The following is a 14,456-nucleotide window of genomic DNA, read 5'->3' on the forward strand; positions in this document are numbered from 1 at the left end:
GGGAATGAGATCTGAGAGTGTTTGTTGATATGAGACCTCCATCATGAGGGAATGAATGAGATCTGACAGTGTTTGTTGATATGAGACCTCCGTCATGTGGAATGAGATCTGACAGTGTTTGTTGATATGAGACCTCCATCATGAGGGAATGAATGAGATCGGACAGTGTTTGTTGATATGAGACCTCCATCATGAGGGAATGAATGAGATCTGACAGTGTTTGTTAATATGAGACCTCCATCATGAGGGATTGAATGCGATCTGACAGTGTTTGTTAATATGAGACCTCCATCATGAGGGAATGAATGAGATCTGACAGTGTTTGTTGATATGAGACCTCCATCATGAGGGAATGAATGAGATCGGACAGTGTTTGTTGATATGAGACCTCCATCATGAGGGAATGAGATCTGACAGTGTTTGTTGATATGAGACCTCCGTCATGAGGGATTGAATGAGATCTGACAGTGTTTGTTGATATGAGACCTCCGTCATGAGGGAATGAGATCTGACAGTGTTTGTTGATATGAGACCTCCATCATGAGGGAATGAGATCTGACAGTGTTTGTTGATATGAGATCTCCATCATGAGGGAATGAATGAGATCTGACAGTGTTTGTTGATTTGAGACCTCCATCATGAGGGATTGAATGAGATCTGACAGTGTTTGTTGATATGAGATCTCCATCATGAGGGAATGAATGAGATCTGACAGTGTTTGTTGATTTGAGACCTCCATCATGAGGGATTGAATGAGATCTGACAGTGTTTGTTGATATGAGACCTCCATCATGAGGGAATGAATGAGATCTGACAGTGTTTGTTGATATGAGACCTCCATCATGAGGGAATGAGATCTGACAGTGTTTGTTGATATGAGACCTCCATCATGAGGGAATGAATGAGATCTGACAGTGTTTGTTGATATGAGACCTCCATCATGAGGGATTGAATGCGATCTGACAGTGTTTGTTGATTTGAGACCTCCATCATGAGGGAATGAATGAGATCTGACAGTGTTTGTTGATATGAGACCTCCATCATGAGGGAATGAATGAGATCGGACAGTGTTTGTTGATATGAGACCTCCATCATGAGGGATTGAATGAGATCTGACAGTGTTTGTTGATATGAGACCTCCATCATGAGGGAATGAATGAGATCGGACAGTGTTTGTTGATATGAGACCTCCATCATGAGGGATTGAATGAGATCTGACAGTGTTTGTTGATATGAGACCTCCATCTTGAGGGATTGAATGAGATCTGACAGTGTTTGTTGATATGAGACCTCCATCATGAGGGAATGAATGAGATCGGGCAGTGTTTGTTGATATGAGACCTCCATCATGAGGGAATGAATGAGATCGGACAGTGTTTGTTGATATGAGACCTCCATCATGAGGGATTGAATGAGATCTGACAGTGTTTGTTGATATGAGACCTCCGTCATGAGGGAATGAATGAGATCTGACAGTGTTTGTTGATATGAGACCTCCGTCATGAGGAATGAGATCTGACAGTGTTTGTTGATATGAGACCTCCATCATGAGGGAATGAATGAGATCTGACATTGTTTGTTGATATGAGACCTCCATCATGAGGGAATGAATGAGATCGGACAGTGTTTGTTGATATGAGACCTTCATCATGAGGGAATGAATGACATCGGACAGTGTTTGTTGATATGAGACCTCCATCATGAGGGAATGAATGAGATCTGACAGTGTTTGTTGATATGAGACCTCCATCATGAGGGATTGAATGAGATCTGACAGTGTTTGTTGATATGAGACCTCCGTCATGAGGGAATGAATGAGATCTGACAGTGTTTGTTGATATGAGACCTCCGTCATGAGGAATGAGATCTGACAGTGTTTGTTGATATGAGACCTCCATCATGAGGGAATGAATGAGATCTGACATTGTTTGTTGATATGAGACCTTCATCATGAGGGAATGAATGACATCGGACAGTGTTTGTTGATATGAGACCTCCATCATGAGGGAATGAATGAGATCTGACAGTGTTTGTTGATATGAGACCTCCATCATGAGGGAATGAGATCTGACATTGTTTGTTGATATGAGACCTCCATCATGAGGGAATGAATGAGATCTGACAGTGTTTGTTGATATGAGACCTCCATCATGAGGGAATGAGATCTGACAGTGTTTGTTGATATGAGACCTCCATCATGAGGGAATGAATGAGATCTGACAGTGTTTGTTGATATGAGACCTCCATCATGAGGGATTGAATGAGATCTGACAGTGTTTGTTGATTTGAGACCTCCATCATGAGGGAATGAGATCTGAGAGTGTTTGTTGATATGAGACCTCCATCATGAGGGAATGAATGAGATCTGACAGTGTTTGTTGATATGAGACCTCCGTCATGTGGAATGAGATCTGACAGTGTTTGTTGATATGAGACCTCCATCATGAGGGAATGAATGAGATCGGACAGTGTTTGTTGATATGAGACCTCCATCATGAGGGAATGAATGAGATCTGACAGTGTTTGTTAATATGAGACCTCCATCATGAGGGATTGAATGCGATCTGACAGTGTTTGTTGATATGAGACCTCCGTCATGTGGAATGAGATCTGACAGTGTTTGTTGATATGAGACCTCCATCATGAGGGAATGAATGAGATCGGACAGTGTTTGTTGATATGAGACCTCCATCATGAGGGAATGAATGAGATCTGACAGTGTTTGTTAATATGAGACCTCCATCATGAGGGATTGAATGCGATCTGACAGTGTTTGTTAATATGAGACCTCCATCATGAGGGAATGAATGAGATCTGACAGTGTTTGTTGATATGAGACCTCCATCATGAGGGAATGAGATCTGACAGTGTTTGTTGATATGAGATCTCCATCATGAGGGAATGAATGAGATCTGACAGTGTTTGTTGATTTGAGACCTCCATCATGAGGGATTGAATGAGATCTGACAGTGTTTGTTGATATGAGATCTCCATCATGAGGGAATGAATGAGATCTGACAGTGTTTGTTGATTTGAGACCTCCATCATGAGGGATTGAATGAGATCTGACAGTGTTTGTTGATATGAGACCTCCATCATGAGGGAATGAATGAGATCTGACAGTGTTTGTTGATATGAGACCTCCATCATGAGGGAATGAGATCTGACAGTGTTTGTTGATATGAGACCTCCATCATGAGGGAATGAATGAGATCTGACAGTGTTTGTTGATATGAGACCTCCATCATGAGGGATTGAATGCGATCTGACAGTGTTTGTTGATTTGAGACCTCCATCATGAGGGAATGAATGAGATCTGACATTGTTTGTTGATATGAGACCTCCATCATGAGGGAATGAATGAGATCTGACAGTGTTTGTTGATATGAGACCTCCGTCATGAGGAATGAGATCTGACAGTGTTTGTTGATATGAGACCTCCATCATGAGGGAATGAATGAGATCTGACATTGTTTGTTGATATGAGACCTTCATCATGAGGGAATGAATGACATCGGACAGTGTTTGTTGATATGAGACCTCCATCATGAGGGAATGAATGAGATCTGACAGTGTTTGTTGATATGAGACCTCCATCATGAGGGAATGAGATCTGACATTGTTTGTTGATATGAGACCTCCATCATGAGGGAATGAATGAGATCTGACAGTGTTTGTTGATATGAGACCTCCGTCATGTGGAATGAGATCTGACAGTGTTTGTTGATATGAGACCTCCATCATGAGGGAATGAATGAGATCGGACAGTGTTTGTTGATATGAGACCTCCATCATGAGGGAATGAATGAGATCTGACAGTGTTTGTTAATATGAGACCTCCATCATGAGGGATTGAATGCGATCTGACAGTGTTTGTTAATATGAGACCTCCATCATGAGGGAATGAATGAGATCGGACAGTGTTTGTTGATATGAGACCTCCATCATGAGGGAATGGGATCTGACAGTGTTTGTTGATATGAGACCTCCGTCATGAGGGATTGAATGAGATCTGACAGTGTTTGTTGATATGAGACCTCCGTCATGAGGGAATGAGATCTGACAGTGTTTGTTGATATGAGACCTCCATCATGAGGGAATGAGATCTGACAGTGTTTGTTGATATGAGACCTCCATCATGAGGGAATGGGATCTGACAGTGTTTCTTGATATGAGACCTCCGTCATGAGGGATTGAATGAGATCTGACAGTGTTTGTTGATATGAGACCTCCGTCATGAGGGAATGAGATCTGACAGTGTTTGTTGATATGAGACCTCCATCATGAGGGAATGAGATCTGACAGTGTTTGTTGATATGAGATCTCCATCATGAGGGAATGAATGAGATCTGACAGTGTTTGTTGATTTGAGACCTCCATCATGAGGGATTGAATGAGATCTGACATTGTTTGTTGATATGAGATCTCCATCATGAGGGAATGAATGAGATCTGACAGTGTTTGTTGATTTGAGACCTCCATCATGAGGGATTGAATGAGATCTGACAGTGTTTGTTGATATGAGACCTCCATCATGAGGGAATGAATGAGATCTGACAGTGTTTGTTGATATGAGACCTCCATCATGAGGGAATGAGATCTGACAGTGTTTGTTGATATGAGACCTCCATCATGAGGGAATGAATGAGATCTGACAGTGTTTGTTGATATGAGACCTCCATCATGAGGGATTGAATGAGATCTGACAGTGTTTGTTGATTTGAGACCTCCATCATGAGGGAATGAGATCTGAGAGTGTTTGTTGATATGAGACCTCCATCATGAGGGAATGAATGAGATCTGACAGTGTTTGTTGATATGAGACCTCCGTCATGAGGGAATGAATGAGATCTGACAGTGTTTGTTGATATGAGACCTCCGTCATGTGGAATGAGATCTGACAGTGTTTGTTGATATGAGACCTCCATCATGAGGGAATGAATGAGATCGGACAGTGTTTGTTGATATGAGACCTCCATCATGAGGGAATGAATGAGATCTGACAGTGTTTGTTAATATGAGACCTCCATCATGAGGGATTGAATGCGATCTGACAGTGTTTGTTGATTTGAGACCTCCATCATGAGGGAATGAATGAGATCTGACAGTGTTTGTTGATATGAGACCTCCATCATGAGGGAATGAATGAGATCGGACAGTGTTTGTTGATATGAGACCTCCATCATGAGGGAATGAATGAGATCGGGCAGTGTTTGTTGATATGAGACCTCCATCATGAGGGAATGAATGAGATCGGACAGTGTTTGTTGATATGAGACCTCCATCATGAGGGATTGAATGAGATCTGACAGTGTTTGTTGATATGAGACCTCCGTCATGAGGGAATGAATGAGATCTGACAGTGTTTGTTGATATGAGACCTCCGTCATGAGGAATGAGATCTGACAGTGTTTGTTGATATGAGACCTCCATCATGAGGGAATGAATGAGATCTGACATTGTTTGTTGATTTGAGACCTCCATCATGAGGGATTGAATGAGATCTGACAGTGTTTGTTGATATGAGACCTCCATCATGAGGGAATGAATGAGATCTGACAGTGTTTGTTGATATGAGACCTCCATCATGAGGGAATGAGATCTGACAGTGTTTGTTGATATGAGACCTCCATCATGAGGGAATGAATGAGATCTGACAGTGTTTGTTGATATGAGACCTCCATCATGAGGGATTGAATGAGATCTGACAGTGTTTGTTGAGTTGAGACCTCCATCATGAGGGAATGAGATCTGAGAGTGTTTGTTGATATGAGACCTCCATCATGAGGGAATGAATGAGATCTGACAGTGTTTGTTGATATGAGACCTCCGTCATGAGGGAATGAATGAGATCTGACAGTGTTTGTTGATATGAGACCTCCGTCATGTGGAATGAGATCTGACAGTGTTTGTTGATATGAGACCTCCATCATGAGGGAATGAATGAGATCGGACAGTGTTTGTTGATATGAGACCTCCATCATGAGGGAATGAATGAGATCTGACAGTGTTTGTTGATATGAGACCTCCATCATGAGGGATTGAATGCGATCTGACAGTGTTTGTTGATTTGAGACCTCCATCATGAGGGAATGAATGAGATCTGACAGTGTTTGTTGATATGAGACCTCCATCATGAGGGAATGAATGAGATCGGACAGTGTTTGTTGATATGAGACCTCCATCATGAGGGAATGAATGAGATCTGACAGTGTTTGTTGATATGAGACCTCCATCATGAGGGATTGAATGAGATCTGACAGTGTTTGTTGATTTGAGACCTCCATCATGAGGGAATGAGATCTGAGAGTGTTTGTTGATATGAGACCTCCATCATGAGGGAATGAATGAGATCTGACAGTGTTTGTTGATATGAGACCTCCGTCATGTGGAATGAGATCTGACAGTGTTTGTTGATATGAGACCTCCATCATGAGGGAATGAATGAGATCGGACAGTGTTTGTTGATATGAGACCTCCATCATGAGGGAATGAATGAGATCTGACAGTGTTTGTTGATATGAGACCTCCATCATGAGGGAATGAATGAGATCGGGCAGTGTTTGTTGATATGAGACCTCCATCATGAGGGAATGAATGAGATCGGACAGTGTTTGTTGATATGAGACCTCCATCATGAGGGATTGAATGAGATCTGACAGTGTTTGTTGATATGAGACCTCCGTCATGAGGGAATGAATGAGATCTGACAGTGTTTGTTGATATGAGACCTCCGTCATGAGGAATGAGATCTGACAGTGTTTGTTGATATGAGACCTCCATCATGAGGGAATGAATGAGATCTGACATTGTTTGTTGATTTGAGACCTCCATCATGAGGGATTGAATGAGATCTGACAGTGTTTGTTGATATGAGACCTCCATCATGAGGGAATGAATGAGATCTGACAGTGTTTGTTGATATGAGACCTCCATCATGAGGGAATGAGATCTGACAGTGTTTGTTGATATGAGACCTCCATCATGAGGGAATGAATGAGATCTGACAGTGTTTGTTGATATGAGACCTCCATCATGAGGGATTGAATGAGATCTGACAGTGTTTGTTGAGTTGAGACCTCCATCATGAGGGAATGAGATCTGAGAGTGTTTGTTGATATGAGACCTCCATCATGAGGGAATGAATGAGATCTGACAGTGTTTGTTGATATGAGACCTCCGTCATGAGGGAATGAATGAGATCTGACAGTGTTTGTTGATATGAGACCTCCGTCATGTGGAATGAGATCTGACAGTGTTTGTTGATATGAGACCTCCATCATGAGGGAATGAATGAGATCGGACAGTGTTTGTTGATATGAGACCTCCATCATGAGGGAATGAATGAGATCTGACAGTGTTTGTTGATATGAGACCTCCATCATGAGGGATTGAATGCGATCTGACAGTGTTTGTTGATTTGAGACCTCCATCATGAGGGAATGAATGAGATCTGACAGTGTTTGTTGATATGAGACCTCCATCATGAGGGAATGAATGAGATCGGACAGTGTTTGTTGATATGAGACCTCCATCATGAGGGAATGAATGAGATCTGACAGTGTTTGTTGATATGAGACCTCCATCATGAGGGATTGAATGAGATCTGACAGTGTTTGTTGATTTGAGACCTCCATCATGAGGGAATGAGATCTGAGAGTGTTTGTTGATATGAGACCTCCATCATGAGGGAATGAATGAGATCTGACAGTGTTTGTTGATATGAGACCTCCGTCATGTGGAATGAGATCTGACAGTGTTTGTTGATATGAGACCTCCATCATGAGGGAATGAATGAGATCGGACAGTGTTTGTTGATATGAGACCTCCATCATGAGGGAATGAATGAGATCTGACAGTGTTTGTTAATATGAGACCTCCATCATGAGGGATTGAATGCGATCTGACAGTGTTTGTTAATATGAGACCTCCATCATGAGGGAATGAATGAGATCTGACAGTGTTTGTTGATATGAGACCTCCATCATGAGGGAATGAATGAGATCGGACAGTGTTTGTTGATATGAGACCTCCATCATGAGGGAATGGGATCTGACAGTGTTTGTTGATATGAGACCTCCGTCATGAGGGATTGAATGAGATCTGACAGTGTTTGTTGATATGAGACCTCCGTCATGAGGGAATGAGATCTGACAGTGTTTGTTGATATGAGACCTCCATCATGAGGGAATGAGATCTGACAGTGTTTGTTGATATGAGATCTCCATCATGAGGGAATGAATGAGATCTGACAGTGTTTGTTGATTTGAGACCTCCATCATGAGGGATTGAATGAGATCTGACAGTGTTTGTTGATATGAGATCTCCATCATGAGGGAATGAATGAGATCTGACAGTGTTTGTTGATTTGAGACCTCCATCATGAGGGATTGAATGAGATCTGACAGTGTTTGTTGATATGAGACCTCCATCATGAGGGAATGAATGAGATCTGACAGTGTTTGTTGATATGAGACCTCCATCATGAGGGAATGAGATCTGACAGTGTTTGTTGATATGAGACCTCCATCATGAGGGAATGAATGAGATCTGACAGTGTTTGTTGATATGAGACCTCCATCATGAGGGATTGAATGAGATCTGACAGTGTTTGTTGATTTGAGACCTCCATCATGAGGGAATGAGATCTGAGAGTGTTTGTTGATATGAGACCTCCATCATGAGGGAATGAATGAGATCTGACAGTGTTTGTTGATATGAGACCTCCGTCATGAGGGAATGAATGAGATCTGACAGTGTTTGTTGATATGAGACCTCCGTCATGTGGAATGAGATCTGACAGTGTTTGTTGATATGAGACCTCCATCATGAGGGAATGAATGAGATCGGACAGTGTTTGTTGATATGAGACCTCCATCATGAGGGAATGGGATCTGACAGTGTTTGTTGATATGAGACCTCCGTCATGAGGGATTGAATGAGATCTGACAGTGTTTGTTGATATGAGACCTCCGTCATGAGGGAATGAGATCTGACAGTGTTTGTTGATATGAGACCTCCATCATGAGGGAATGAGATCTGACAGTGTTTGTTGATATGAGATCTCCATCATGAGGGAATGAATGAGATCTGACAGTGTTTGTTGATTTGAGACCTCCATCATGAGGGATTGAATGAGATCTGACAGTGTTTGTTGATATGAGATCTCCATCATGAGGGAATGAATGAGATCTGACAGTGTTTGTTGATTTGAGACCTCCATCATGAGGGATTGAATGAGATCTGACAGTGTTTGTTGATATGAGACCTCCATCATGAGGGAATGAATGAGATCTGACAGTGTTTGTTGATATGAGACCTCCATCATGAGGGAATGAGATCTGACAGTGTTTGTTGATATGAGACCTCCATCATGAGGGAATGAATGAGATCTGACAGTGTTTGTTGATATGAGACCTCCATCATGAGGGATTGAATGAGATCTGACAGTGTTTGTTGATTTGAGACCTCCATCATGAGGGAATGAGATCTGAGAGTGTTTGTTGATATGAGACCTCCATCATGAGGGAATGAATGAGATCTGACAGTGTTTGTTGATATGAGACCTCCGTCATGAGGGAATGAATGAGATCTGACAGTGTTTGTTGATATGAGACCTCCGTCATGTGGAATGAGATCTGACAGTGTTTGTTGATATGAGACCTCCATCATGAGGGAATGAATGAGATCGGACAGTGTTTGTTGATATGAGACCTCCATCATGAGGGAATGAATGAGATCTGACAGTGTTTGTTAATATGAGACCTCCATCATGAGGGATTGAATGCGATCTGACAGTGTTTGTTGATTTGAGACCTCCATCATGAGGGAATGAATGAGATCTGACAGTGTTTGTTGATATGAGACCTCCATCATGAGGGAATGAATGAGATCGGACAGTGTTTGTTGATATGAGACCTCCATCATGAGGGAATGAATGAGATCGGGCAGTGTTTGTTGATATGAGACCTCCATCATGAGGGAATGAATGAGATCGGACAGTGTTTGTTGATATGAGACCTCCATCATGAGGGATTGAATGAGATCTGACAGTGTTTGTTGATATGAGACCTCCGTCATGAGGGAATGAATGAGATCTGACAGTGTTTGTTGATATGAGACCTCCGTCATGAGGAATGAGATCTGACAGTGTTTGTTGATATGAGACCTCCATCATGAGGGAATGAATGAGATCTGACATTGTTTGTTGATATGAGACCTCCATCATGAGGGAATGAATGAGATCGGACAGTGTTTGTTGATATGAGACCTTCATCATGAGGGAATGAATGAGATCTGACAGTGTTTGTTGATTTGAGACCTCCATCATGAGGGAATGAGATCTGAGAGTGTTTGTTGATATGAGACCTCCATCATGAGGGAATTAATGAGATCTGACAGTGTTTGTTGATATGAGACCTCCGTCATGAGGGAATGAATGAGATCTGACAGTGTTTGTTGATATGAGACCTCCGTCATGTGGAATGAGATCTGACAGTGTTTGTTGATATGAGACCTCCATCATGAGGGAATGAATGAGATCGGACAGTGTTTGTTGATATGAGACCTCCATCATGAGGGATTGAATGAGATCTGACAGTGTTTGTTGATATGAGACCTCCATCATGAGGGAATGAATGAGATCAGACAGTGTTTGTTGATATGAGACCTCCATCATGAGGGATTGAATGAGATCTGACAGTGTTTGTTGATATGAGACCTCCATCATGAGGGAATGAATGAGATCGGGCAGTGTTTGTTGATATGAGACCTCCATCATGAGGGAATGAATGAGATCGGACAGTGTTTGTTGATATGAGACCTCCATCATGAGGGATTGAATTAGATCTGACAGTGTTTGTTGATATGAGACCTCCGTCATGAGGGAATGAATGAGATCTGACAGTGTTTGTTGATATGAGACCTCCGTCATGAGGAATGAGATCTGACAGTGTTTGTTGATATGAGACCTCCATCATGAGGGAATGAATGAGATCTGACATTGTTTGTTGATATGAGACCTCCATCATGAGGGAATGAATGAGATCGGACAGTGTTTGTTGATATGAGACCTTCATCATGAGGGAATGAATGACATCGGACAGTGTTTGTTGATATGAGACCTCCATCATGCGGGAATGAATGAGATCTGACAGTGTTTGTTGATATGAGACCTCCATCATGCGGGAATGAATGAGATCTGACAGTGTTTGTTGATATGAGACCTCCATCATGAGGAATGAGATCTGACTGTGTTTTTTGATATGAGACCTCCATCATGAGGAATGAGATCTGACTGTGTTTGTTGATATGAGACCTCCATCATGAGGGAATGAATGAGATCGGACAGTGTTTGTTGATATGAGACCTCCATCATGAGGGATTGAATGAGATCTGACAGTGTTTGTTGATATGAGACCTCCATCATGAGGGAATGAATGAGATCTGACAGTGTTTGTTGATATGAGACCTCCATCATGAGGGAATGAATGAGATCTGACAGTGTTTGTTAATATGAGACCTCCATCATGAGGGAATGAATGAGATCTGACAGTGTTTGTTGATATGAGACCTCCATCATGAGGGAATGAATGAGATCTGACAGTGTTTGTTGATATGAGACCTCCATCATGAGGGAATGAATGAGATCTGACAGTGTTTGTTGATATGAGACCTCCATCATGAGGGATTGAATGAGATCTGACAGTGTTTGTTGATATGAGACCTCCATCATGAGGGAATGAATGAGATCTGACAGTGTTTGTTAATATGAGACCTCCATCATGAGGGAATGAATGAGATCTGACAGTGTTTGTGGATATGAGATCTCCATCATGAGGGAATGAATGAGATCTGACAGTGTTTGTTGATATGAGATCTCCATCATGAGGGAATGAATGAGATCTGACAGTGTTTGTTGATATGAGACCTCCGTCATGAGGGAATGAATGAGATCTGACTGTATGTTGATATGAGACCTCCATCATGAGGGAATGAGATCTGACAAGGTTTGTTGATATGAGACCTTCATCATGAGGGAATGAATGAGACCTGACAGTGTTTGTTGATATGAGACCTCCATCATGAGGGAATGAATGAGATCTGACAGTGTTTGTTGATATGAGACCTCCATCATGAGGGAATGAATGAGATCTGATAGTGTTTGTTGATATGAGACCTCCGTCATGTGGAATGAGACCTGACAGTGTTTGTTGATATGAGACCTCCATCATGAGGGAATGAATGAGATCTGACAGTGTTTGTTGATATGAGACCTCCATCATGAGGAATGAGATCAAACGTTAACTTGCTACCAAGCTCCTGTGTGTATTTTTTCTCTTAGAGATCATTCTGAACTGAAGACACGTGTAACCACGTTAACTCTTAACCTATTGGTGATAGTTATTTCCTCTGTGTTATTCTGTATCATGTATTTCATGTAAATTGGAATTGGTTGAGTGTCAGTTCTTTTGTGACTAATCAATTATATTAGTTGAATTGAGTGAATGTGTTACTCATTTTACAGGGTAATTTTTTGATTGACTATATCTATAATGTAGTAGGTCTATTGAAAGTTGTTATTTACACTATAAACATAGCACATGCTTGGTTACCACCTTGACATCTCTGATCTACTTGCCTCAACAAATGAATGCTAGAACATTGGTTGCCAGGATTAGCTATTTGTATCTAGTCTCTTAATAACTGCATAACGCTGCAAGATAGACACATTCATTATAGTCATACTGAGTTGGTGATGCAATTGTTCACCATCTTGCTAGATCCTCCAGAGACGCACAGGGCCTGTTGCATTTATTCACATAATAATGTAGTTTATTATTATTCAACATAGTTTCCACCTACATAAGGGTGTACCCTAATGAATACACCCATGCCCTAACCTGTCCTGAACCACTGACACCTTGAAACAGGTCACTTTTCAGTGAACAGTGGTACACTTGAGAGGCTGTACTATTGCACTGTTAACAATCTAATGGCCAACACTTAACATGTTTGTGAAAATAAATAGATCATTAGCATAAATATTAGCATTTCTGATAAACAACATAAACACCCCCAAAACGGGATAAACCAGTTAATGAGAGGCGTTGCAACTTGTGGCTAAAGCTGGAACTAGGCCATCACACACTTACCTAGGAATCCAGTGTGTCACCAGTGGTGGTGAGCGACTTACAGGAGCAATTAGGGTGATGTGCCTTGCTCAAAGGCACATCGACAGATTTTTCAGGTAGACTCTGGTGAAAACCAGACTCTGGCATCTGTGTTCTTATATAATAGAAGGCGTTGACTTTTGATAGGTTTAGCGATAGCATTGTTAGGTTAGCAAGAAATGTTTGAAATGAGCCATCTGTTTGAGTGGGAAGAAAGGGTCCGACAAGGTGATAACTCAGGCACATCATAACAAAGAGACTAAAGTTATTAAACAGACATTTCAATTATATTGTCGATCTTCATTCCGCTAGTGGACAAGTGTGGTGTCTCGTGTCCTAACAAAGGTTAAAACAGAATGAAAACATTTGGCATTTGTGTAGGCCTATATTCATAGTAAATTGTTGTGAATATCATTGCCTCTTAATATTTGGGATAGTTGACTGGTGTTGGTTGTGTGGTGACTGTGGTGTGTCCTCCTCTGTCCCCAGATGACCTGAACAGGACCCATCAGCACTGTGTTCTGGCTGGAGACTCAGCCCGCTTCAGCTCTACACACAGAGTGGCGGAGGTGAGAGGGGCCTGGGGTACACTGGGGGCTTGGAGACCCTGGCCTGATTCTAATAATGATTGATTTATTTCATAGGATACCGTATATTCCATTACCTTTCTTTAACAGATTCTACCTTCTATTCTAGAATTCCAAGAGGCCCTCATGCTCCCAGAATACATGCATTATTTCCCAACCTTTTTTACTGTCTGTCCTCACAGTGTTCCACCGGGACCCTGGACTACATCCAGTCCCGCTGCCGGGAGGCCCTGTCTAACCTGAGCACAGACCCAGAAACAGGGACCCACAGCCTGCTGTCTCTGCTGCCAGCTACCCTGCAAGGCTACGAGGAGATACACAACGAGGTGGGTGTGTGTGACTGTGTGTGACTAACTTTTGGGGTTCTACGATGTAAAAGGGTTTTTCGGCTGTCCTCATAGGAGAACTCTTTGAAGAACCCTTTTGAGTTCTATTTACACAGAGGGTTCTACATGGAACCCAAAATAGTTATACCTTGAACCAAAAAGGGTTATCCTATGGAGACAGCCGAAGAACCGTTTTGGAACCCTCATTCAAGGAAAGGGTAGTTGTGTATAATCGTTCCCTTTCTACTTTCGGTCACATAACCAGGGTTAAGGCCCTTCCATAGGAAAATAAAGAGGTTGTCAACATTTAAGTTGACATCATTCATAGCTACCGTGGGTAATTATGTTATAGGATAAATATTTCATAAGTC

At 41.8% G+C, this 14,456-nt stretch overlaps 1 protein-coding gene across 3 annotated transcripts in view; it reads left to right on the forward strand.

Annotated features, from left to right (window-relative positions):
* The window catches only part of LOC110526968 (alpha-ketoglutarate-dependent dioxygenase FTO), a 211,395-nt gene that overhangs the window by 46,764 nt on the left and 150,175 nt on the right, over positions 1 to 14,456 (forward strand). For all 3 annotated transcript variants that reach the window (XM_036980992.1, XM_036980993.1, XM_036980994.1), the window contains exons 5-6: positions 13,662 to 13,741; positions 13,942 to 14,085. In XM_036980992.1, the coding sequence (XP_036836887.1) occupies positions 13,662 to 13,741; positions 13,942 to 14,085 (224 nt within the window). The remainder of the gene's footprint in view (positions 1 to 13,661; positions 13,742 to 13,941; positions 14,086 to 14,456) is intronic.

The sequence above is a fragment of the Oncorhynchus mykiss genome, chromosome 6, assembly GCF_013265735.2.
Source record: "Oncorhynchus mykiss isolate Arlee chromosome 6, USDA_OmykA_1.1, whole genome shotgun sequence".
In the NCBI taxonomy this organism is placed as follows: Eukaryota; Metazoa; Chordata; class Actinopteri; order Salmoniformes; family Salmonidae; genus Oncorhynchus; species Oncorhynchus mykiss.